The sequence below is a fragment of the Catharus ustulatus genome, chromosome 5 (genome assembly GCF_009819885.2).
Source record: "Catharus ustulatus isolate bCatUst1 chromosome 5, bCatUst1.pri.v2, whole genome shotgun sequence".
NCBI classification, from domain to species: domain Eukaryota; kingdom Metazoa; phylum Chordata; class Aves; order Passeriformes; family Turdidae; genus Catharus; species Catharus ustulatus.
The window spans coordinates 68,618,370-68,645,055 of record NC_046225.1 but is presented as its reverse complement, the minus strand read 5'-3'; the positions used below and the strand labels follow the sequence as shown (position 1 = coordinate 68,645,055).

Sequence of the window (26,686 nt, the reverse complement as noted above, 5' to 3'; positions counted from 1 at the left end):
GAAAGTTTTTAAAAAATAAACAGTCAGGTAATGATGAAAACCTTGCACAGCTAATTGAGTAGGATGTAATTCTTCTCAACTTTAAATAGATTTAATGATTAACTTTCACATTTCTATGTTCACTATAATACTTCTAAGTGTTGGTTTAGGTGCTCTCTTATCAAGTATAGGAAAAATTCTCTGTATTGTACAAGCACATACATCTCCACAAGGTGTATAAATGAGGATTCTGGTCTTTTTTTTTCCCCCCCTCTCCTTTCTTCTTCTCCCATAGTCTTTGTGGACAGCTTGTTCCAGAATGGAACCTGGATGTGACTGTTATTTGTCAAGAACTGTTAGCTACACACCCCTTAAATGTCTGTCCTTTACAACCAGGTTCTAGGAAAGATGTGATCAGTTCTTTCTTGTTTGAAAGATGCATTTTATTTGACATTTAAAAAAATATTTTGAATGCTTTTTGTTGTTATTGGGGATATTTTTTAAATGGAGTTTATTTGAAATACTATAAAATCAGGCAAGGCCAAATTTTCAGTTGATAAATTACTTTGGGAGGGAGATAAGAATGGGAGTGTGGACTTGTTCAAACAGATTTATAGATGTGATTTATTAAAGGTTCACTCCCTTCAAAAAATTGGGCTTTGAAGTTGTTTTAAGATGGGTGGACAGAAGCAGTGAAGTGTTTATACAGGAATAAATGAATTTCATACTTGCATTTAATTTTGAAACAAAATGATTTTACTTCTAGGCACTTGACACAAGTCACTTATGTGAAATATGCTTTTGTTGAAATATAATTCTAAATGAGAAACTGGTAGGGCCAGATATGAAAAAGATATTCAACACTTTGGAGTCTGCAAAAGCTTGGAGTAGTTTTTTACTGGCTATGTAAGACTTGGTGTAAGCATCCAAAAGCACATATTTGTGAGAAGAGATGCAGGTGGTGTATTTCAATTTCTTTTTTTACCTTGGCCCTCCACCCCTTAATAATTTAGTAGGTGCCAGTAAGAGTGTAATCAGTATTTTTTTAATAAATAAAAAAGACTTTAAATTACCATTACTGCTGGATTATTGGCACACTTGGTGTGTTTGCATGAAACATATCTATTTTAGCTTTTCAATCAATTTTTGTGATTATTGTCTGGCTTCATTAAACTGGATGAATTTGTTGACAGCAGATAAGTGTCAAAGTATTGTGCAGACTGTAGGTACTACTTACAAACTTTGTCAAAGAAACTGTAATCTTTTCCTAAGAGAGGACAAAATAAAGCACATGTAATACTCTCTAAGTTAGCCAGCCTGTCGTTCATCACACCCTCAAGTCTGAGCTGACCAGCAGATGGCAGCTTAAAGAAGCCTGGGAAAGATTTGAAGAGGTGCTTCTATTTTTATTTCATCACATCTTCCTTAGAGGAATTCTTTCTTCCTTCTGTAACATCCAGTGTCAAAACAAGCTCAGTTCCTGGTTATAGCTACAAGTTCTTGTGTTTCCAAGGCCTAACAATGCAAGTTATAACAATGCAAGCCTTAATGCTCTTTGCATATTAAACAGCAGCTTTTTTTCCCCATTGCTGATTTCAGACAGATTTCATGCATGTGCATTTTTAATGGGCATTAGCATGTATACACAAAGGAGAAAACATGTACAGCTCTTAAAAGGTAAGGTGTTTGCTTGAGTACATCAGCTCCATTTATCAGCCCTGGAGTCTAGTTATCCTAGAGTATGCAACTGAAAACTCTTACTGAAGGTGAAAATAACTGACTTTTTGATCCTAAGAACAGGAAGGAAGAAGGGAATTCGTGTTACTTTAAATGAACTACTGACCTAAAGAAAAAGCAGTTGCAGTTGACCTTGCAGGTTGTTAAACAAAATCACTGTGCTTCTAGCATTTCATTCAAGCTTCCTGCAAATATAATTCTGTCTTCTAAACATTGCTTAAGGATAAGTTAATATATAGTGCTACCTTGCATCCTGTGACTTAGCAGACAGTTGTTTCCTGTGTTTGTTTCTGTATGCCTGTGAATTTATATTTTTTCCCATTTGAAAGCACCAGTATGCAGTCAGGGGTACATTTTTATGGAACACTGCAAATAGTTGGACTTGTTCCTTGCTCCTCTGCTAAAGTCTCTAACGTTTTCCATGACCTGCATCACCCACCAGACCGTACAGTTTTGTTACAATGGTTGTATTTTCACGTGGAAAAAGGTTCTAAGCTTCACTTTTGTTTTGACAGCACATTCTGTGTGGAAAACTGAGTTTCTTATGTACTTATTCTCCTCTTGTGTGTTACTTAGGCTTCAGAGTGCAGAGAATCTGTTAACTGAATGTTTACATGATGTAGGTTTTTATTCCGCATCCCCTACCAAAGTATCATGAGTATCTGTAGGCAATTTTATACTGTTTTAAAATGTTCTCATAGTTTTAATTAACTTTCCAGGCAAATTCAGAAATGCATAATATCCTTATCTGAAACGTTTAACTCCTGCTAATAATAAAAATGAAACTTGTCCCAGGCTGTCTTTTTTTTGCTATGATAGTACTGTGTACACTTGTGGCACCGCATACTTAAAGAATTTATCTAGTCTAGCAGTATGGGCCAAAATATCACTCTTCATTCAGTTCAGGAATTCTTATATGAAATAAAGGCAATGTTAACTGTAACTCAATTGGCTCTGTCAGTTTTTCTGTCTCTGTGTGGGTGCACGGTAGATTGTCTTTTGAATACAGCCTGACCTGTTTGTATGTTGCTTATGACTTACATAAGTTGTTCTTAGAGTAAAAAAAAAAAAAAAACAAAACATCCCAACCCTCTAGCTGCTCAGATGTTGTTAATAAGAAAAAAATATGCAGTTGGGTTTTATCTGTTGGAAAGATGGAGGAGTTTGTTTTATCAGAACATGCCTACTCCAAGGTTTATAGAGAGAACTCTTGGCCAGCCCACCCCACTTCCTCCTGGGTGACTGCGGTGTAGAAATCACCGACTCTGAAGTCTTGTCAGGAAGTCTGAGATTGTAGCAGTGTCCTGAGTGTTAAGGAAAGTGAAACTTAGTGGGCAGCAGCATTCAGAACTCCTGAAGACGTGCCTGTTTAATTGCCTGTGAAAAGATGCTGTGTATCTTTTGTATATGATATGTTCATGTCATATGATCATAATATATATGATGGCAGATGACCTGAGAGAGGATGTTGCTTAAGACATCCCTCTAAAAGGTGCAGGTCACTCTTTGTGGACCCTTTCTTTCATGGATCCTGCTGCTCTTGCAGTGAAGGAGACTTGCCTGCCAAACAAGCAGGAGGAAATAATCTCCTGCCGTGCTTCTTTTTCATTTTCTATACCCCTAGCTTTAAGATAGTGTACATAGTGGGGTGTGTTTCCTTTTGATGTCCTACAGCCTGCATTATAAAGCAAGTGATGCTCAAGTAAACCAACGGGAAGTGGGAGGGGTTGCCTTCTTTGGCTCTCAAAAACTTTGCCCTTCAGTTGTTTTTGTTACTGCTTAAACAGAATGTGACAGAAGAACATCGTTGTCTTGAATGACTAAGACCAAAGCTTGTATTCTTAAGGCTTAAGAAGGCTGTTTCACAAGCATATGTGAGTAATACAAGAAGTGCTTTTGTTAGACTGAATAGATTGATAAAGTGAGTTTTCTGAAGAAGAAACTTTTTGAACAAAAATTGAGCTTTGCTAGCTGGAAAATTCTAAAGAGGTGTGTGGCTGGTGGAGTAGCAACTGTTGGAGCCTGTTCAAGTGTGGGCGCCATAAATGTCAGTAACTGTTTCAATCTAAATTTCCCAATTTGTTTTGAGCATTCAAACATGGCAGAAAACCTTGTCTGAATTGGATGTAAGAGAGGGGAAGTCCCAGGGAAGCTGATGAGCACAGCAGTGTTGATGTTCAGTCTGCAATTTCCAACACATGGTGGATAGTATTTGGGACTTGATTCTGCTCCATCAGACAGAAGTTTTTGCCTTAACAAAGACTGATGCTGGTCCTTTAGGATAGCCTTTAGCCAGCAAGTACTTCAAGGGAAGGAAAAAAGATGCACCATGACCCCCTCCCCACCTCCTAGGATAACACTGAGTCAGCAAGGATGCTTTCTTAGATCAGCTGTTTAAAATGAAGTCTTAATCCTAAATCTGAAATGAAAAGCACATTTAATAGCCAGGTCACCAGCTGATCAAGCAGAATGCTTTTTATTGTTCTTTCTGTCATTCTTAAATTCCCAGGCTCCAGATTGCATGAGTACAGACATTTTATTTTCAGACCTAGAATTTCTGAACCTTTTTTTCCCTTGAAATTACAGAGCAGTGATTTTGCTGGCTCTGGTTTTGGAGCTGTCTGAAAGGAAGGAGACAATTTTAAGTGGAGAAAAAAATATTTTTTCTTTAAGTGGGTGGAGCAAATGTCTACATCAGTATTTGACTTCATCTGCTTCTTTGAACCACAGCATGATTTGAATTTTTAAATTCCAGAATGTCCTTTCACAGATTCACAGCTTAAATCATGTATCAGTATGATTGGATGCCAACTGAGAATGTCACTTTTTTTTTTTTTTTTTTTTTTTTTTTTTTACATAAGTGACATTTCAGCCACCCAGATGTGGAAGGAACAATACCATTTGCAAAGTTCACCCACGTGGTTCTAGAAATATGCAAGCTGAGTGTACACACCAGCTTGCATTTAACTCTTTTGTAAAAAGCCAGAGGGAATGAAGAATTGCCTTGCATTTCTGCCGAGGTGCATGGCTGAGACTGGAAACAGGTACCTGTTGTAAAAAATGCTTTAAAAATGGTAGTGGGACCTGGATTCAGTATTTAGATGTACTGTGAGAAATCCTTCCCTGTGTAAGTGCTTATCCTTTCACCTTTAATGGGTGGTGCAATGAGCTGTGCAGTTAACTCAGTGTTGCAGCTGCAGGAATTGCGTTGCAGCTGAAGGAAGTCTTGCAGGAGGAAAACAGTGAGAAGTGATTTTGTACACAAAATCTGTGTTCAGTCTTCTGTCAAATTGACTTCCTGCCCGCCCCCTTTTAATCATTTCAGAGTGCTTCAGACAAAAGACAAGAATATAAACATATAAACTCAGAAAATGCTCATAGCTGACTCAGTTTAATTCCTATCAATGCTCTAGTATATTTTCTTATTGTAATTATTGTATAGAGTTGCACACATTTCCTCCTCTAAGCCTGCTCAGCAACCTCTGTGTAAACCAAACACTTATTTACTCATGCCAAGGAAACTCCATTATTCCACCAACAGTCCTTGCATCCATATGCACATGTAGGTCCCTTTTGCACATAACAGGTAAAAGAAGTCAAGGAAGCAGGGGAAAAAAGTAAATCTCATCCTTATATTTAGCAATGAAACAATTACCCAGTGTTCAGCAATGCTTGCTGATGTAATCTGGCTTTGTACATCAAATATTGCAGTATGCAAAACATGTTCATTCAGTTATGAATTACTGCTGAAGATGGCTTTTACAAGCATTGTTTTATAGTCTTTCTAAAAATAGGTCGATGTTTGTCTGAAAGAATCCCTTAAGCACTTCTTTTGGTTATTGTGAACAGGGAATTTTAGCATATAGTTCAAAAGAAAATTAAAAATACTTTGGGGGATTTGAAGTCTTTATATGCTGATCCCTATACTGAAATGGGCCTGAGTAACTGTTCCAAAAATACAGTGGTAGTACAAAATCTTTGCTCAAAATATCTTGAAATGAGTAAACCCAATTGTTTAATGACCCATTGCTACAATTTCTGTCTTTTCAGGGGTAAAAATACAATGCTAAACAAAGAATTCAGAGAGATGCCAAAATTTTGTCCCAGTTTGACTCAGCAGTGAAGTATTTTTTCAGTAATAAAGCTATGGGGAACTTGGAAAAATCTAGTCATGTGTCCTTACATGTTCCCTTTTGAGTCTTACATGTTTGAGTAGTGAATAATGACTGAGACACATGGGAAGGGAAGGATTGGCTTGGGAGGCTGATGGGAAATTGGTCATTTCTGTGAGTTGTAATGGTATTCAGAACCTCACTAACCCCTGAAGTAAGTTCTGGCCTGCTCCACATGAAGAGCACAAATTGGTTTTTAGCTGTTTTCCTCCCATTTTCTCACTTGTGTATGCAGGTGCACAGTTTCCAGTAGAAAGAGCTGCATTTGATTTGTGAAATACCACCCTTGCTCAGTGTTGAGGCAGTGAAGTGTGAAAGCCTCTACAGGCAAGTCCTCACAAAATAGTGTTGCCATTCAGTAATTGAAGGGAGTGGGAAGGAAAAGCCTGACTGATGTGCAGTGTGTGAGGGCTGATGGTGCTTGCAGTGATCCTCACTTCAGCAGAAAAAGGTGTCTTCCATGTCACAGCAGCAGTAATTCCTAAAGAGAAGTGAAGATGGTGATATAGTTCAGGTACAGTTTCAGTGCAGAAACTTGGCACTTGCTAAAAATCTGAAGTGAACAGCTTTGGCTTTTTTTCCCATAAATTTGCACTCTCTAAAACAGTCCTTTGCCTTTATGAGAAATAAGAAATTATTCCAAATCTAAAGCAGAATAAAATAGCTACAAATAGCCAATTAACACCACTAATTTTGCCACTAATCTAAATGTTGATTACTTTGAACCTTGGCCTGAATTCCAGAAAAGTTAATTATATACAGTTTTCTTTGCTAGGAGTATTATATTACAAAAATAAGGACAAGACAAGCTCTGGTATGATTACAAGGGAAAGATTTTATATTTGTAACATAATAAGTAAAGCAACAAGTCCCCCAAAACCTGTCCAGATTTGTGTTGAAGACTGTGTTTTGGGCTCTGGTATGTGAACTGTTAAAAACTTCCACTGAAGTGTTATTTTTCATTGCAGAGGTGGCTGTGTCACGTCAGCATGAACTGATTTCTAGCAATCTTCTTGTAAATCATCTTTACTTAGTGACTGTTTCAATCTACACGTATTTTAATTGCAAAACTCAGTGTCCCCCAGATGAATTGGAACCTGTTATGGCTGCTACAGCTTGCTGGGGGTACAAATACAGTTTTCCCCAACACCTCATGCTATACCAGAGTTAGGTTCTAAGTTGTCTCTGAGAAAATAGGATGAAGGATTCTCTCAGCTTCTCCACAGGCCTCAAGGAACAGATGCTCTTTGACTTCCCTGATATTTCCATTGGCTATTCTGGGGTAACTTCAAGAGCTGAGGTGTTGAACTCCAGTTCTCTTCATAAGAGGGAATTTTCCTCAAAGATATCTGGTGGACAGTGTTTCACCTTCTGCGAGATACAAATAAGGGTCCAGTTAAATTACCCTGAAGAAATTTGTCCCTTTCTTACAATGGGGAATCTGCTTGTCTTTCCCTTTATTAGAGCCCTGAACTATGTGAAGTGAAGTGTGTTTGGGCTGTGCTTGGATTATGGCTGTTGGAGAGGATGGTTAAGCCTTTGGTCTTGGTGGCAGGGATGTAGAGGTGCAGCCTGCTCCAGGCACAGCAGTGCATCACTGAGCTGCTCATGAATGCAGTGACTCCAGGAGTTGAGACAGCCATGAGCAGGTGTCTGGTCTGCAGTACAAAACTGGTATTTAATAGAGCATTTGATTTATAAAGTGTGTGAGACTCCTGGCATCTGTAAAGGAGAGATTTCAAAAGATACTCTCAGCCTGGTGGCCATTTAGTTGATGAACTGAGGGTATTTTGTTCATGCTCTGTGTTGGTATTTGTGCTTGAAACCTGGCAGTAATCTATAGGTGGATGGAAATTGCCAAGTTTTCTCTTGAAATGAGCTGATAGAATTTGGCTTTTGTGGTTGCATTTGTGATGTTGGATTTGATTCTTGCCAGCACTGCTCCTTTTTTTGGCTGAGTAATCATTTAATTTAAATAAAGGCCTGTGCATGAATTCTGAGGCGGTAAAATCTCCATTCTCTAGGAGAATTGATGTCAGCCCGAGGTTCACAAATGGCTGGGGTTTTGTCACCCTTATCTAGGGGGATTCTGAGAAATTGCCTTCTGCCAATAGGGTTCCCTTTCCATATAGAGGTCTGCATCTTTCATTTGAACAGAATGTATAAACCAAGGAAAACCTTGGAAAACATTGCTTTGGCTCAATCTCTTAACTGAATATATTTGTCATTGTATGTTCTGTTTCTCTGCTCTGTTTTCAAATGCAGTGAGCTGGGGGAAGAGGAGCACCTTCCTCCAAGGCAAGCCTCTATGGCTTTTGCTGCTGGGAAGACTGTGTTAACTCAAGGGGTGCTGCAGAAATGGGCTTTTCTCTGGGTTTAGGTGTTTTTTGGTGTGGGTAAAAGGTGGGAAGCCTAGTGCCAGGTCACAGCAAGACTGCTGCTTTTGCTTTGCTTTGTTTTGTTCTGTTTTGTTTTTTAAGTGGAAAAGAAATGCAGATCTAAGACATTCCAGCTTATTTTTCCTTTTTTTTTTTTCTAACCATGACTAATTCTGGCTAGTTCAAACAAGAACATAATGAGGCACTAAAAATGTTAGAGCAGGGCACCGCTTACGCTAATTAATGTTTCTGTGGGAATAGTTTAAACAGAAATGAGCATGTGTGTAAGTTTACTTAAACCAAAAGGGAAACTGGGCTTGTGTGTTTGCCATGCTCCCACGCTGCCTTCCTTTATCTGCCCCTTCCCAGCAAGAACTGTGCAGTTCACTATTTCCTCCTTCCAGGGGACAGAGATTTCCTAGTGCCTGAACAAAGCAATGATTTTACCTGCAGTTTCTTTTAACCACTTATGAAATGGTTGGGCATAATCTCCAAATCACTCCAGCTGTAGAAATTTTCATAGGAGGTAATGAATTTGCACACAGGAAATTAATTTATACCCTTGCAAGTAATGAGGGTGGGGGGGGTGGGGCAGGGAACCACCAACCAACAACTGTCAGTCTGATCCAATTTATAAAATATTTTTAGACATGATCAAGGAAAGCAAATGTTAAATGGAGTAATGCAAGTTAGCTGGCAGCAGCAGTGAGGATTAATCACTCAAAACCAGAGTTTCTAAATGGATTTTATAAAGACTAAATCTAGGCCTGGTTTGGTCTTATATTTTTCTTTCTGATTTCAAAATAAATCATCTCTAATAAATTTGTACATTACATGGATTGGTTGACAGGGAGGCTGCATGTAGCTGTCTCCAGCATGTTGTCGGGCCATTTCTAGAAATAGGTGGTTTACTGTAGATAAATATGAAATTCTGTGTCTGAAAACAGAGTAAATTCTTCATATAAAGTGGTGTGGCTGTGTCCTGACAAGTGGCTGTTGGCAAAAATGATCTCTGAAATAGCACAGCAATTTAGAGGGACCTTCAGAGCTGTATTGAAGAGACTTGGGGGAGATTCTTGCACAGCAGAACAGAAGTGGAGAAGAGTGGTATCATGTTGGCTTGCTTTGGATATGGTACTTACAAGACTTGTAATGGGTTATTGCCTCCAGTTCTCATGCTTGATTTTTCAACAACCTTTTTAAAGCACACTAAAGAAACCCCACTAAAATGCTCTAGATGCTGGGAAAAGTCCCCTAGGGAGAAAATTAGAGGGCGGAACAAAAAGGATTGAAACGGGCTTAATTGCAGCATGCTTCCACAGGAGGAAAATGTGCTTCCAAGGGACTTCTAATATAGCTGAAGTGCCTGGAGAAGGCATCACCAACTGTGAGCTGCAGTTAGACATCCCAGAAGGGACAGGAGGCAGTACTTTTGATGGTATGTGTAAATAATAACCATTAGAAGGAGCTCAGAGAGAAATGAAGGTTTCCTTCTGCAATTCCAAATTGTGATCCTCTCCTGGAGAATGTACTTAGAGAGGCACAACTCACTGAGTATCATCTGGGGGCAACAGCATGAAATTCTGCATCTTCTGGTGTAATGTGAGATGAAACAAATGTCTTGGTTGTCCTCCTTCAATTCTATTGAACTGAAAACTAACCTGTATTTTCTTTTAAGTATTTTACCTAGGATGTTTTTTTTTTAAAGTAAATTACAACTAGTTTTAAAAACACCCCGTATTTATTACATCTAGATCTGTTATATAAGATTTATCCATAATAGGACTCTCTTCTGTAGTACTTTGACTTTATTGTTGACTGTAATGTTCCTTAAACATATTGAGAGCTGCTTGTTCTTTTCTTCCTCTCTTCTATATGCTGTTCACACTTTCTTGGAAAATATTTGGGTCAGAGACTTTTATATGCAGCTTGGAGTTTACAAAGTTTCTTCATAAAAATTGACTGTTGCTGTCTCATAAATCACATGCTCAGACTTTATTTGAGGGATTTGAAGATATCCCTGTGTTATGACTAGGCACTTCTTGCTAACTGTATTATAGAACTGAGTATAAATAAAATACCATATTACAAAGTTTTGGTGTTCTGTTTTGGCTGCTGTTAAGTTGCTGGTGAGGGGGATTGTTGTGTAATCCTTTTGATTAGACTTCCACAAATGTGTATTCTGGTTTCAGTCAAGGTGGTTTTTTTGAAGATGGGGGAAGCAAAACCAGAAGAGTGTGCCTAAATCTGCTAGTCTGAATTGCAGTGTGTTTGCTTCCATCACTTCTGATGCTGTGCAAAACTGACCATCTGTGCCTGCTTTCTCTAACACCTGTGTTTAATCTTCAGATCTCTGATGGCCAAGGAGATGAGCGCTCAGAGTCCCCCTATGAGAGTGCTGATGAGACTCAGACTGAAGTGTCTATATCATCCAAAAAATCTGAGCGAGGAGCAGGAACAAAAAAAGAATATGTGTGTCAGGTGAGAGACATTAGCTGGGCTGTGTTTCCTGAGCTTTCCTAGAAAATATTTTTTAAATATGAAAATGACAATATTAGGCCAGAAACAGGTTTATCATGTGTGTCTGAGATGTCTGTTGCTGATGAGGTTGCCATGGCAGTAAATGGGATTCTTAATACCTAATTATTTTTTTTTCTTGACCTCCAGTAAATGACTTAGCCTTTCTGCTTGAGTTTCCATGTCTGTAAGATAAGCATAATTAGTAGCTCAGAAGAAGCACATGAGTGTTGCCAGGTGACTGGTCAGGTGATGCAGAAGAGCTGCTGCTTTCTGTGTTAGTGCAGGGGAGGAAGCCCAGCCCAGTGGGGTTTGTGCTCTGCGTGCAGCAGGGATGGCAGCACTGCCCTGCCGTGGTGTGCGGGCAGGCAGCGACTGAGAGCAAAAACCTTCCCTCCAACTGCTCTAGAAGGCTCTTAGGCTATGAAATGGTAACACAATCCAAGTGGACAGATCTAATTAGTTTCTGTGAGACTGGGCAAGCAGTTACGTTTCCATTTTTTGTACGCAGTGGGGATGAGGTTGTGTCTGTCTATAAATGTTGGGTAATCCTTAAATTCTGCCAGCACTGTTGTTGGGTTCATTTTTAGTTGTGCATGTGTCACTGCTAACCACTCAGACAGAAGTGTCATTGTGCCAGCTGGGCTGATTTCCTTTTGCCAAGGAAAAGGAAAGAAAGGATGCTTTTTAACCCTGCTCAGATGCATCAGTGTGCTAGGGAATATTTCTTACAGCTTTTTTTTTTCTATTCCTTTTTTTCTGTCAGGTTGTATTTACTCCTGAACCACAGTCTGAGAGGGATATTTCTAGTGGTTTAATGATTCTGTTACCTGTTTCAACTTGAAGCCAGGGCATGTGATGGTGCTTGTAAAGTTATCTTTCACTTGTTAAATTTGATTTCAACAATGGGAAAATATATTTTTAGGAGCAGTATATGAAAAGGAATAAAGAAAACAGGCTTTTTTCCACATATGAACTTTTCTTTAACATTCAATGCCTTTGTGTTGTAAAAGCTGTGTGAAAAAACAGGTGATCTCCTACTGTGTGAAGGACTTTGCTATCGAGCTTTTCATCTAAGCTGCCTTGGGCTCTCTGGAAGACCAGCAGGAAAATTCATTTGTAGTGAATGTACATCAGGCAAGTTTGTCCCTTTCTATTAATTAAAAAAAAAAAAAAGTTACAGTTTTCCCATACACTGTTCTAGTACCTCCTCCTGGACAGAGGATGTATTCTCAAAGAACCCTTATTCATCCTTTGGGACCTGGCAGGGTGGGAGTTCATAGAGTACCATAAGTGTGCCATGTTTTACAAAGTTTGCCCTGTTTTCAATGAGAACTATCTTGCAACGTGGCTAATTTAATCAGAATTCCATTGCCTTAATAACTGCAGATTATTTGCTTTCTGGGTACAATTACAGATGAGGTTTAAAGTCTGTCACAAGGACTTATGAAATCCTTGAAAAAGGAGTGGCGAAGTGAAACATTTTAAGTTATTTTTTCAGTCCTTTGTGTGTCTGTATCAGTCTTTTGCTTTTCCTGTTAAAAGACTACCTTATTGCTATTAATTTCATTTGCTTTTAATCCTGTAATAACTGCTTGGAAATTGTTAATCTCAAAACTTTGCATAAGATTTGCGTTCTTGCTCATAAGCTCATTTCAGTACATGCAGTAAACCTTGTTGGAAATGCTGCTTCAAAAAAGTCCAGAAAAAAGAGGATGCTTGTCTTTGGTTTGTGGTCCATGTTTCAAATTTCAGAGGGCCAAAGAAAAGCCATCATCCTGTTTCATTGGTTTAAAAAAATTTAAAAACTAAAAATTCCTACTTGTCCTGGCATACTGAGGCTTATAAAAAAGAACATAAAATCACATTGCTGAGGCTTTGGGTGTTGTTGTGTACGCTTCAACTGTAAATGGGTTTGCTTTGTAGCTTTATTTGTGTCTGAGCAGATAAGTAAATAGATTGCTGCATCAAGTAATGCAAATTCATTTGTTGGAAAAAACCTCCTCCACACCACAAAAGCAACTCCCTCATGTGTAATGTAAAGGCACGAGCAAAGTGTTATAAGTTCATGTGTTTGGATATTACATCCTGTTTATTCTTTTGCCACTAGGTGTGCATACCTGTTTTGTGTGTAAGGAGAGAAAAGCAGATGTGAAACGCTGTGTTGTGTCTCACTGTGGAAAATTCTACCATGAAGCTTGTGTGAAAAAATTTCATCTCACTGTGTTTGAGAACAGGGGGTTTCGATGTCCTCTCCACAGCTGCCTCAGTTGTCATGTTAGTTACCCCTCACATCCACGAATTTCAAAAGGTAGTTTCATTTTACGTTTTTATGACTGATGAATTCATTTTATTTATGGTATGTTAAGGTAAGGAGTGTGTCCATTTGAGAGGTGCTAGCTGCGGTTTGGTTAGGCATAAATGCACTGTCAATTGATTCCGAATTTTTGAAAAGTAGTAATAGATTTAGTCAGCTTTAGTATTTACCTTGTTTGGGCTCTTTTTTTAACAAGCTTTCAGTTAGCCATAGTTAACCATGTTTTCTTCTCAAAAGAGAATGAAATCTAGAATGTATAGATGATGAGGAGAGAGGCAAAGCAGTGAGGGCAGGACCTGAAAATGTACAAACACTGCAGCAAGGCCTGATGAACGTGGAGACATTTTCATTCTGTGCAGGTTTTTACCTTTGGACAACATTTGCAGACACAATTACATGGCCCAGGAAAAGCTGGTCTGCCCTGATGTGCATAATTAAAGTCTTAGAGTGCTTTAAATTGGATGTAGGGTTCTCTAAAAACCTTTATTCATTCAGTATCGTTGCAAATATGCAAGCATTGAAAACATTACAGCTGGGGGTTTGTGTGTATGTGTGCATAAGGTGTGTCTGCACTACCATCCCTTGCCGAAATAAGGAGTCAGTTTTGTGCCAGAGTACCTCAGCAGTGCTGTGCTTGGCCACAGTCAGTTTTGTGCCAGAGTGACCTGTGTGTTGTGCTCTGCAGGGAAGATGATGCGCTGCGTGCGCTGCCCCGTCGCGTACCACGCCGGGGACGTTTGCATCGCCGCGGGATGCGCCGTCATCGCCTCCAACAGCATCGTGTGCACCAACCACTTCACTGCCAGGAAGGGGAAGAGCCACCATGCCCATGTCAATGTCAGCTGGTGCTTTGTGTGCTCCAAAGGTAAAGGGACTGGGGAGGAGACTCCTTCAGAAACGTGGCGTCAAAGCTTTTTGTTCTTCAGCTTAAGTGTTGTTTTTCTAATGTGTTCATAGCAAATAATTCGAAATGTGGCATGTTAAGTTAGGCTTTGTTAGGTTTTGCTATAATGTCAAGTTGGCTTATGCTGCTTCATGGTTTTAAGTATCCTTTTTTTTTCCCAGAAATAATTCATTAAAGAATGTTTTTACTTGGGTTTTTTCCCAACAACCAGAAGCCTGATTTAATTCTTTACAAGAGACACCTAATGAGTATTTTTCTGTTCTTTCCCCTGTGTTTAATGTACTAAAGCTTTTTGTGTTTCTTTATTGCTAATATGTAATATTACACCATAAATATTTTAAGAGTTGCTTTTAGTTTAGCAGCAGACTGCAAATTGAATCAGTATTAGTTGTTGCTGGGTTTACTAATTAAGGGTGTTTTGTTTTATGTTGTACAATAAATCTGTTCCTTATTGAGAACCACAAAATGCATAATGCTGATTAAACTTGTAGCAGTGAAACTTTACCTGATTTGTTAACAAATTAACATGCAGCATAGCAGCTTTTAAGCTGCAGCCAACTTTCCACTTGATAATTCGTGAAACAAACCAATGACCTTGTTCTTTTTGCCCCCCAAGGGGAAAAGGGGGAAAAAAAACCCAAAATCATAACAGAAATCTGTTGTGGTTACAAGTTTTCTTACATAGAAATGTTAATATATATTAAAACTATGTTGAACATATTGTAGTCATTAAAGTACAGCAAAGTAATTATAATTTGTGCATTATTCTGGCATTTTTATCACCAGCTTGCTTGTTATTTTGCATGTGTTAGCAACCTGAGTCTGCCAGGCATTCAGATTAGTGAGGACCCTTTGGCTGCTGTACCCAGCTAAGTCATGTGTGTATTTGTTGCTGAGGGTCAGCATGTTTTAACCATTTATTTTCTAATTGAACCTGCCACATGTGTATCACTTCTAACTGTCTGGAATGCAAAACTTACACTTTGGTCTTGCTGTTTTCCAACCTCTTTTCCTTTTTCTGTGTCTGCCAGGTGGACGTTTGCTGTGCTGTGAGTCCTGCCCAGCAGCCTTTCACCCTGACTGCTTGAACATTGAAATGCCAGATGGCAGCTGGTACTGCAATGACTGCAGGGCGGGCAAGAAGCTCCATTTCCAGGATATTATTTGGGTTAAACTGGGAAATTACAGGTCTGGTGAAGGAATTTGTGTTGTTTTACAGTACTGGCATGTTTAACTAAGGATCATACAACTGGTTGCTCCTGTAGGCCAGCCTTGCTGCACTCTGATTTCTGACTCCTCCCTGAACTAGGGACCTCACCTCCTTGCAAACTTCATGTTCAAAGATTTGCAGCTTTGCTGTTGCTCTTGGCCAAGGCATTACCCACACAGGACTCCTTCTGATTTCTGCCTCCAGTGTATGTTTGTGTCAGAGAACTCTGCCAATAAATTGGTATAACTGGTAATTGGCTAAATTACTGCCGTGCAAGCTGGGACATCACTCACTCAGGTTGTTGGTGTTTCACACTTGGATGAGATTTGAGTGAGACAGAGCTAGCTGAGGATTATCCTTGAAACATTAACAGGTGTTATCAACCTTCTCTAGATCTTTGACAATTACAGTATTTTCAGATCTTGTAAAGATGATTGTTTTTCTTCCCAGACACAGGGAGTCCAGTGTGTGTGCTTACTTTGCAGACAGGTGATGTCCCACAGATCTGAGTGTCAGGCTTTCCTTTCCTAGTCTTCTGACTCTCTACACAAGAGAGGAAAAAGGATTTTAAATCCTCTTGGATTTTGGAAATAATATATCAGTTGCTGCTGATTCAAGTGATTTTGTTAAACTGTCTCTTGCAGAAAGAGCTTGACTAAAATGCTGTGTTTTTTTATTTGTACTTCTGTGCTAGATGGTGGCCTGCAGAAGTTTGCCATCCGAAAAACGTTCCCCCAAATATCCAGAAAATGAAGCATGAAATCGGAGAATTTCCTGTGTTTTTCTTTGGTTCTAAGGATTACTATTGGACGCACCAAGCACGGGTGTTCCCTTACATGGAGGGAGACAGAGGGAGTAGATACCAAGGGATCAAAGGAATTGGAAAAGTCTTCAAAAATGGTACATAGTTAAAAGTAAACAAAAATAATCCTTGGATATTCATGATTTGCTTTCTTCACACATAACCTTGGGTTTTGAGCATTTGTTTTACAATATTGAATTAAAGAAATTTTTGGTGTCCGGGGAGGCAGTCACTATTACTGTCTTTGCATGAAAACATTATTTTAATGTCTTGGGAAAGACTGGCATCTGACTGAAATTATATCTGATGATTTCTACTTTCTGGAAAGCTTAAGAAAGCAACTAAGAGAGTAGATTCTTTCAGACTGGGAGACTGAAAGAGTAGAATTTATACATCTGTTACAAACATTTATACATCTGTTAAGAACACTCCAGAAACATTGTTTGCAAGAAAATTGAATAATGAGACTGGGAAGTAGTCAGTGCTTTGTTTTAACACACATAGGAATGAGCAAGTCAGTTTGAGGGGCAGTAATCCTCTTTCTGGCATTTCTGTTGATGCTACAATCTTTTTCAGCTTTACAAGAAGCTGAAACTCGATTTCGAGAAATAAAACTACAGCGAGAAGCCAAAGAAACCCAGGAGAGTGAACGCAGACCTCCACCATACAAACACATTAAGGTAAAGTTGGAGGAAATGGGTACTCAAAGGCTTGAGCTGAGCAGTGAGATGGGCTCAGGTTGTAATGATGCTAACTGTGCTTTTAGAGGCATGAGATGTAAAATTTTGCTTTTGTTGGAGCATCTTGGGGGGCAAAACCAAATTAACAACCACTGTGTAACTCCAGCAATAAAATTAACAGCTCTAAAGTCATATTTGCTCCATTTTAATGTATTTTTCAGGTGAATAAACCTTGTGGTAAAGTGCAGATATACACTGCTGACATATCTGAGATTCCCAAGTGCAACTGCAAGCCCACGGATGAGAACCCCTGTGGCTTTGACTCCGAGTGCCTCAATCGGATGCTGATGTACGAGTGCCACCCCCAGGTGTGTCCGGCGGGAGAGCGCTGCCAGAACCAGTGCTTCACCAAGCGCCAGTACCCCGAGACAAAGATCATCAAAACTGATGGCAAGGGCTGGGGTCTGGTGGCCAAGAGGGACATTAAAAAGGTAGGAATTGTTCTTACCCAGCACAGAACCATGACCTGCGATGCTGCCTGTGGGTTTGGGATATACTTCACTAGTGATACTCGGTGTCTTTCAGGGGGAGTTTGTGAATGAGTATGTGGGAGAGCTGATTGATGAAGAGGAGTGTATGGCAAGGATCAAATATGCACATGAAAATGACATCACCCACTTCTATATGCTTACTATTGATAAGGTAGGCTATTTGATGGGTTTTGCTGCTGTTTACTTACAACCTTATTTTGATCTCTTCTGTTCACTCTGCTACCTTTGACATTCTAGAGTTTCACATATTCACAGCACTGCATCTTCTGTGGCTGCTCTCTCCATTCAATATGTGCATAATGAATCTCCTTAGTTCTGTGTTATGTAATAAATTGCATATTAAGGTCTGTAGGTTGTGCTTTGTTGCTTAAAACTGTACCTGTAAGTACAAAGTACTTACCTGCCTAGCCTTAAAATGAAGTATGAAGTTTGGGGAAATAGTAGTGATACAGTGGAAGGAATTGCTGTTAGCAATCCTTTTACTAAAATTTCAACAACAGAAAATAAAATTCTCACTTGAGAGAATGTAGAATAGAATAGTGAGACTGTGTCCTGTATAGGATATTTAATCTTTTTTGCAGCCATCTGTCCCTTTGCATTGTTTATGGCAAAACTAGGCTTGTGCTTTTGTAGAAACTTTTCTGAAAAGCCCTCTCTGTTAGTAGCCAGCCAGCCCTCCACAAATTGAGTCACAGCAAATTACTGCAGCAGATTAATTAACACACCAAAATAATTCAGCACCTGTGCTTCTCTGCACACCTCTGAGTATTTTCTTCCTCAGGAGGAGGAGAAAGTGAAGAGCCTGGACAGGAGGAGTTGTAGATTATCTGTATTATATTGCCTCAGTCCCCAGACAGCTAGTTAGGAGAAAAATAAGAGCCAGTCCTGTATTTTTTTCAGTCCCAGCCACTATTGTTTTTCCCAAGGCTCTTGCTCTGCATTTCCACAGCTACTGTTAGTCCTGTAATTGAGGAGTTCCTGCACAGGAGTTACCACCACAGAATGATGAAACTGTATTTCTCTGAGCACTGAAAGTTTCTCACTCCTTTACTAGATTGGCATACAACATCAGTGTGTTAAATATCTGAACTGAACATGTGTTTGACTCTTACTGTAATTAATAAATGCTCATTATGGGTCTAACTTGCCAAGACTGCCAGTGCCATTACAAGGCTGAGCTGCCCATGCAGTGAAGAGTGTGCACATAGGCATTATAAAAATCAGCTAGAAGGAAACTATAATGCTACTTCATAAATGAGCAAAGCCTTCTCAAGCAGCTCTACAAAGAAACACAATTCTGGCAATTTCAGGCTTTATTTTATTCTGTTAATGTCTGGTATATTTGGTGGAGATAGAAATTTAAGAGCAATTGTTTGTAGGAATGGGATGTTTTTAGCTTACCAAGAGCTTGTTTTTGTTTAAACTAGGCTGATTTGGAGAAAAAAATCTGGTGAGAAACTGGTAATCTCTGGAAGTAATCATGCAGTGATTTGGTAAATGCCATAAAGCACAGTATTTATAAATGCCTCACGGCTTCATGAATTCCAAGTAAATGGTAAAGGACTGAGTCTGAGTTTTGAAGCTTCCTGGGGAAGGGGGTTCCTTAACATGCCCACCATAATGCTCACAAGACCACTTATCCTGCCATGTGGCTGTGATGGTGCTGGGCAAACGTGAGCTAGAGCAGGAGTATTGCTTTGGGAGTGTCACATTCCAGGCCACATGGGACACTACAGTTTCCAATACAACATGTACCAGCAGTTGGCTTGTGTGCTCTGCATGCACCATGCCAGTTCTGAATGCAGCTACTGAAATCAGTTATGGAGGATTTGTATATTTTGTGTGAGGAGGGAGAGAAAAAAACCCTTCATCTTGTTGCTGGTTTGTTCTCCAGGACCGTATTATTGATGCTGGCCCCAAAGGAAACTATTCTCGGTTTATGAATCACAGCTGCCAACCAAATTGTGAAACTCTAAAGTGGACAGTGAATGGAGACACTCGTGTCGGGCTCTTTGCTGTGTGTGACATTCCTGCAGGTACATCAGCTCAGACTGCCTTGGGTTTCATTCCCTGAGTTAAACCTTTTGTGCATTTATTGGTGGGACAGTCATGGTTTAACTGATTCAGTGCAAGTGTTTTTGTAGAGAACTCAGCACACAGAGGAGATCTTTGTGATCTGCCTTTTACTTTAGTGTTTCTTAATTGTGAGTCCCATGGCTGCTTGTTGCTTCTAGGGCAAATATCCATAATAAATTTTTGTTCTGGAGCTCTCAAACACATCTTTCCCAAGGGCATAATAAGGAGTGGATGTAGGAGGCTGTTTAAAAGTGTCTGTTTTCTCTTTTGTGTACACACATGCTCACACACATACCTATCTATCTACAGCTGTATCTAGATGGATGGATGGATGAATATAATATGTGTGAAGGCCAGACACAAGCACAGATTTCTTAAGTCAAAAGAATTTATTTTAAAATGTAATTGCATAATATATGGGCATGATATATGGACATCTTGTTAATCATTGTCAGTGCTTATAAGCAGTAAAAAGAGGGAAAATCCTATGACAATACATCAGCAAGTCCCAAACCAGCAGACAGATAGCAACAGCTGTATGTGTTTGCAATCATTTTGATAGAAATTGTTACCTTGTCCTTTTCACACTCAGGGACGGAGCTGACTTTTAATTACAACCTTGACTGTCTGGGCAATGAAAAAACAGTCTGCAAATGTGGTGCCCCAAACTGCAGTGGATTTCTTGGGGACAGACCAAAGGCAAGTAATACATCAAGAGATTTGGACAGTTTTGTCAGGGGAAGGATTGTAGAAGCTTCAAACTAAGAATGTGCCAGACTGTGGTCAGTGAGATTATTCTGACATTCTACTTTATATTTCCCCATTTAAACCTTACAGTATTTATTATTTTGCTAACATTTATTTTTTAAAAATGAGTTGAACTGAAGAATAAAAATTTGTGAGTCTCAAATATGGGAAAAAAGTTACCAAAGTATATCAAGATACCAAAATATATCAAAGTATATCTCTATGATTCCTATCCAGGTTAGTTTGAAACTTGTAATCCAGCAGAAATTGTTGGAGCTTCCTGAAGGGCTGGCACAGGAGTGTGGGGGAAGGCACAAGTACCACCTGTGGGTGCTGACAAGCTGCACTTTCCTGTGTTCCTTCACACTGCTCAGTACCAGCCACTTCAGAGGGTGGAGTGGGAATCTTCAGAACCCACAGAACTGGTTTTTGTTGAGAGATGGACTTAAATGAGGTTTCACATAAGCCTGTGAACATTTACACAGGCAACTATGAAGAAATAAAATGTTACAGGCTTAGTTTTATGGAGCTGTCTGCATTGGTAGATAGAATGGGCTAATTTTAAAGAAACTAGATAGTGATTACTGAGGTGAGAGGGAGGGAATAATGGTAGGGATGCTGAAAAATCATCCAGAATTTTATATAATTTGGTGAAGGAGAGTCAAAGTGCAAGCAGCAGAATTGAAGTCAGATTGAAATAAGGATAGGATTTAGTATATTCTTTCTGTCATTAACTACAGTTGCTGAAGTTCTGCTGTCTGTTCCTCAAAGAAAAATGGGGTCAGGTTTTAGTAATTCCAGCATGAGTATTCACAACTGGAAGAGAAAAATGGATATTGAAGTGATTGGTGGTGCAAGTACATAGTGAGGGTAAATTAGCCACAAGTAGATTAGACTGGAAATTGGAAGATCTTTTGTCAGTGACAAGAAAATGAAGAATTTTTTCAGTAGGAAGATTGTGTGGGGAGAAGATCTGGTTTCAGGATGACTTTTCTCAAGGGTCAGTGTAGGTTTTTTGTTAACACAGATCAGTACAGTGAAGCACTGGGCAGGTCAGCCCCAAGTCAGGCTCTTGGCTGTGTGCATGGTCTGCCAGGTGTGCCAAGCCTGGCTAGGCTGTGTAATGTTTTTTCCTTTGCAAAAATGGCATTTACAGATTTATATCTTGCTCTTTTAGAATTCTTCCACTAATGCCTCAGAAGAAAAAGGCAAAAAGACCAAAAAGAGAACACGGAGACGCAGAACGAAAAATGAAGGGAAGAAAGAATCTGAAGATGATTGTTTCCGTTGTGGTGATGGAGGCCAGCTGGTCTTGTGTGACAGGAAATCTTGTACTAAAGCTTATCATCTCTCCTGCCTTGGCTTGGTGAAACGTCCTTTTGGTGAGTCAGCCCATGCCTTATTGTACAAATAATTTTTGCAGCTACCTCAGGTATTGCACTGAAACCTCGTCAGGGCTGTCATCCTGAACACATTGGGTTTGTGTGGCAGGAGTTTCATTTGTGCATCATGTGGGAGCAGCTCTTCTTGGATTTGAAGACAAAACGGTGGCCTCCTCCTGCATCTCTGGCAAAATGAGGCATTTGTTTTACAAATGTAGGTAATTGAGCACATCACCTGGTAGGAGCACTGTGGCACTGGCACAGGAAAGTTGATTATATCTAAGAAATGCATTAAGCCCTTCGAATTCAAGCCAGAAAAACAGCAGCAGCTTCTGAAAGAAGGCACGTAGGGAAATTAAGAGCAGCAGACATCAGGTTGCAATTCCAGATAGGACAGGAGTTAGCTGGTTCCAGTCAGCCATGTCAGGTGGGGTGTGAAGAAGGGAAGCAGGCAAAGCCTGTTATCCCAGAAGCAAGTGAAACAAGGACTAGTGAAGTATGCTGGGGCAGAGGAGCAGCTGTGAGTGAAGCACACCAGTCACTCCTGAGCAAGACTGGCAGCAGACAGGGGACTGCTGTAAGAGCAGGCAGCAGCTGACCGGATGTTTGGATGCTCTACCAGCCTGCAAGTTGTGTAAAATGCTATTGAGTGCAGCCTGAGTCCTCTCTGCTAGCTGGAGCTGACTGCTGTATTTGAATGAGAATGTGTCAAGTCTGCTCCTTGCAGCTGCCAGCTGAGCTTTAGCAGTGTGATGTAGCATTTGGAGTGTTGAGATCAGCCCCGGTAGTTGCTGTCATTTGCTTTGTCAGGAAAGTTGTGCCTTGTTCAGCTGCTACAACACAAAACTTCCTCAAGCCATGAATGCTGTGTTTTACTCCCCACTAACGGGCTCTTTGGTTTTGATTGCAGGCAAGTGGGAGTGTCCTTGGCACCACTGTGATGTTTGTGGCAAACCTTCTGTTTCTTTCTGCAACTTCTGCCCAAACTCTTTCTGCAAGGAGCACCAAGACAGGACAGTACTAAATTCCATGTTGAATGGACAGTTATGCTGCTCTGAACATGTTCTCGGGGTGGATTCTGTTGAAACTCAGAAGACTGAGAAACCCCGCAAAAAACTGAACAAGTTCAAGCCCAGGAGAAAGAGGAACAGATGGATGAGAGCTGAATGCAAATAGTCATGGACTGCAGTTTCTACTGCTAACACTATCTTGTAGATAAGTTGTGAATATGACCAGGGAAGGACACAATTTTACGTATATTCTGTAAAGGTTACAATGGGGGGGAGGGGATTTTTTTGTTTTGTTTTTATAAATCCACTGAGCCAACCACAGCAGTCTTCTGCTGCTTCTGCACTGATAACGAACTGCATAGTTCAGCAAACTTCAGGACAAACCAAACTTATTACTCAGCATTACAGTTACACTTGAATTGTTACGAATGTAAAATGTTCCCTCCAAAATACTTGCAGGTTGGAGGTAGGTTAAAATCAAACCAGGTAGGCGTAAACATAGTTTTTTGAGATAGTATTTGTCAGCCAACAGATGTTTAAAATAGTTTATCCTTGAAAGAAGTTGTTAGTTCTCAAGTCCTTTTGAGTAAGAAATGGCTTGGTCTGTGGTCCCAATGAAATTTGCTTGCCTTGTGTGTTTTTTGAGCAAGTGCTTGAATGCCAGTCATGACCCAGGTGAGTCTCTCACTTACAACCCCAAACACAGCAACTGGTTTGTGCTCTTCAAAAACGATTCTTAAGCAATCATGATCATAAATATCCTTCCACCAAGAAGTGTGATGTGTGGTGGGAAAGGCACACCCTGTACCAGAGAGGAGGAATCTTACTTTGTAAGAGATTTTTTTCTATACTGTTTTTTCCTGTATTTCATCCCAGCAAAACAGAAGTTACTTGATCTTGCAGAGCTGTACAGGTCTGGACTTAAAGGGATACTGTCTTGCAGTCTAGGCCAAATACCCTAGGATTTTTGAGTCTCAATAAAAATAAATCTTTCAAAAGCTATTATTTGGAAAAAAATACTTGATTTTTCATTTTCTCAATGGCAGGTAAAATGCAGAGGCAAACTTTTCTTTGCAATGCTTGGAGTCCAACATTGCAACTTTGTGATAATGCAGAAAATGCGCAGCAAGCAGCAAAACCACTCCCATGAAAGAAACAGAAAGTGAAACTTAAGTGCAAAAACTAAAATCAATTAAGTAAAAGTTAAATAAATTTTTGAAGAAGCATGTAAGAATTTTGATGTGAAATTAGCCTTATTCTTTTCCTTTGGATAAAGTTTGTGTAAAACTGGCTGCTTGACAGACTGAAATTTTTTATTACATTTTTAGGAGCTCTGCTCTTGACTGTTGTGGTCACCACTGTGTTGTGTCAACAAAGCTGTTTTGAATTCCTCACTCCCATTAGCAGTAAGTCCTCACTGTGAGATGAATATACAAAGTATTGATGGAAATAATCCTAGAACTAGGAAAAAGCAGTAAAGAAAAACATCTTGGCCAGTTTTCTTGGCGTGGGCTCAGGCGCGTTTTGAGTTGTGCCGTTGTCACCCCCCCTCTGTGCCCATCGAGCCATTTGTGCATGTTCTAGCTTAGTTTGCCCTTAATAGTGCAGGAACTCTGTGTAGCCCTTTTGAAAATGAAGCCTTGCTATATCATGGAAGTGTATGAGATTTTTTTTTTTCCCAAGGTGATTTCTTCAGGATTTGATTTAGTTCTTGGAATTGCCAAAACCCCCATTTATTCCCAACACGTAAAAACTTTGGGTTTATTAGAATATATTAATTGAAAGAGGTTATAAATATTGCCCTATGCTGAATACTTTGGTTTCTGTTTTGTGACCAAAATGCTTTGTTTTTTAAATCAGTTTTTATAAACACTGTTGGAAGGTTAATTTTTTTTTTCCAAATAATTTTTGAAGAAATAGCACAGTTTAAAATCACAGGAAGTGTTACATGTTTGCATTTTTTTTAAATGGTATGCCAAGCCTTGCACTCAAATAAAATTGAAGATTCTGTAATTGATTTTGAGGAAAACCTTTTTCTCTGCCATGGGGCTGAAGAACAGTCCTGTGCATAAAATCAAATACCAAAAAATGTTATTATGGATGTTTCTTTAGTATTGGGTTTCAAGGGAAGGAAAATGAGGTCAGGTAATAAAGCAGAAATATTTTCCTCATTGCTTTAAGACAAAATGAAGGAATTTGATGTCATTGGGACAATTCTTTGAATATTATACCATGTAAGGAAGGCTTTGTAAGAATACTTTTAAATAAGTTATTATAAAATTTTTCCTTTACATTCCATTGCTTTCATAATTTGTTAATCTTTTTTTTTTTTAGTTTTTTTGTTGCTTTTTCCTCTTCATGTGTAGGTGTAACATCTCTGTCACTCTGGAACAGTGCTGCCCCAGGTGCTAAGAGCAGAGCCCCACTTGCAGAAGCCCCAGTGCTGCAGGAACAGCACCCCTGGCTTTGGGCACAGAGCCACAGCCTCTCAGGGCTCATCAGCATGTCCAGCACAGAGGATGCAGGACAGGCACCCCTTGTGTCAGTCTGTGGGGACAGAGACTGTTCACACACACAGATCTCAGCCAGGGGCTCTTTGACCTTCTGCTTTTTTCTACCTCTCCCTGCTCTTTCCTGCTCGACCCTCTGGGCCCATGGAATTCTGCATCTCTGAATGCAGACCAGGAGTTCACCTGTGAGTTCCTGGCAATTCATTCCTGCTGCTGGGCACATCCTGGAGGCTGATCTTGAGGAGGAATGTGGAGCATATTGTCCCTTCTAACATCCTGGCCATGTAACCTGTGAGCTCAGCTCAGGCACTCAGGTGGTGACCTGGGAGAATTCTGTGTCTGTGCCAGGACAGGTGGGGTTTAGGTGCACTGTAGTCAAGGCTTCTGAACCTTGCTCTGCAGCCTGGAAAAACAGGCTGGGGTTTTGTTTTAGAAAGAAGACAAAAGAAAAGTGACATTGTTTTCCTTCTCCCACTGTCCAAATACAAGGTAAAACAATCCTTAAGACTTGACCTTTCTCGTGATGCAACTCAATACTTTTTAGCATTCCGCAACTTGAAGGATTTTCTGTTATAAATTAATCTAAACAACATTAACTGTGGCATTTTATGTGGCCTTAAATGATGTTCTTTGTGTCTTGCCCATCAAAGTAGCAAAATGTCTTTCTTTTTCTAGCAAAAAGCTGACACATGACAGCCAATTTCAGAATTTGTTGTTCTTTTATCACATGAGCAAGCATGGAAACAATTTTCAGTTGAGTATGTTAGAAAAATTTTCATACAACCTAGGAAAAATAATCAGAGTAAATGTCTGTTTTATTCACTAGCTTTGTGTTCATGGTCAGGTTTTAGGAGGTTTTTTATTTGAATTACTTGGAAAAGCAAAATATCTTGAAAGACGTATTAATGGGATTTTTCCACATTGTTGAGTCTCGTTATTCCATGTCTGACTGCTTGAGAAACTTCAATGTCTTATTAAATGTTGAATTTTATTCCTAGTTATTTAAGAAGTTGCTATGTCTCTTTTGTAAAACAGGTCTATATACTTATTTAGCACCTTTCTTTTTTTCTTTAAAGAAAAAAGTGGAATTGATACATAGTAAGCAAGCTGGTTTGGCAGTGAGGGAGCAGAGCTTTGTTCTCTCATAGGGAAAGCTTACACTCCAGGTCTTCCTAAGAGATGCCCTGGAAATGCTGTTTTATTCTTCCACAGAGGTGATGATGATGATGGTGTTGGGGCTTGTTTTCACACTCTTGCTTATCACAGAAATGCTGATATTTCTTGCAGCCCAGTTTCTCCAGTGCTGCTGTTGCTCATAATTTTACAGGCTTTTGTGATGCTGAGCTGGAGCTACCCAGCCCAACCAGCGCTGCTCCCTCAGGCTCCTTTTGCTGTCACAAATGCTGCTCCTGCTTGGTCAGGTCTGAATTTCACTGTTTGGCTTTTTCAGACAGTTTTTTTTGGGGGGGTCTGATTTGGCTTCACGTGTGGAGTCTCCCACATGTGACAGCAGCTACATTTTTTTAAAAAGCATTTCAGAGATCTGCTTTGATACTGGTGGCTGATAGTTCTGAGGTCACCTGGTGCTCTGCATCAGGATTGTGTCCCTCTGCTGCTCTGAGGAAAACCACAGCCTGGGGCCAGAGACAAACTTCTCATCTCTCCTGAATCAGCAGTGGGAGAGACTGCACAGAGCTGTGCCTGTCTGGGCAGT

At 39.8% G+C, this 26,686-nt stretch overlaps 1 protein-coding gene and 1 non-coding gene across 5 annotated transcripts in view; both read left to right on the top strand.

The window, feature by feature from the left end:
* Nucleotides 1–25,973, top strand: part of NSD2 (nuclear receptor binding SET domain protein 2) — a 99,164-nt gene extending 73,191 nt beyond the window's left edge. For 3 of the 4 annotated variants that reach the window (XM_033059927.2, XM_033059926.2, XM_033059928.2), the window contains 13 exons: nucleotides 10,616–10,747; nucleotides 11,797–11,920; nucleotides 12,894–13,094; nucleotides 13,786–13,965; nucleotides 15,036–15,192; nucleotides 15,909–16,114; nucleotides 16,593–16,696; nucleotides 16,918–17,187; nucleotides 17,282–17,398; nucleotides 19,142–19,283; nucleotides 19,916–20,022; nucleotides 21,248–21,452; nucleotides 22,363–25,973. In XM_033059927.2, coding sequence (XP_032915818.1) covers nucleotides 10,616–10,747; nucleotides 11,797–11,920; nucleotides 12,894–13,094; nucleotides 13,786–13,965; nucleotides 15,036–15,192; nucleotides 15,909–16,114; nucleotides 16,593–16,696; nucleotides 16,918–17,187; nucleotides 17,282–17,398; nucleotides 19,142–19,283; nucleotides 19,916–20,022; nucleotides 21,248–21,452; nucleotides 22,363–22,628 — 2,211 coding nt within the window. In that variant the 3' untranslated portion in view covers nucleotides 22,629–25,973. The remainder of the gene's footprint in view (nucleotides 1–10,615; nucleotides 10,748–11,796; nucleotides 11,921–12,893; nucleotides 13,095–13,785; nucleotides 13,966–15,035; nucleotides 15,193–15,908; nucleotides 16,115–16,592; nucleotides 16,697–16,917; nucleotides 17,188–17,281; nucleotides 17,399–19,141; nucleotides 19,284–19,915; nucleotides 20,023–21,247; nucleotides 21,453–22,362) is intronic. The other variant, XM_033059929.2, reaches the window with a different exon arrangement.
* On the top strand, nucleotides 18,868–18,997 carry LOC116997154. Its single transcript, XR_004418103.1, has one exon.
* Nucleotides 25,974–26,686: the final 713 nt, after the last annotated feature.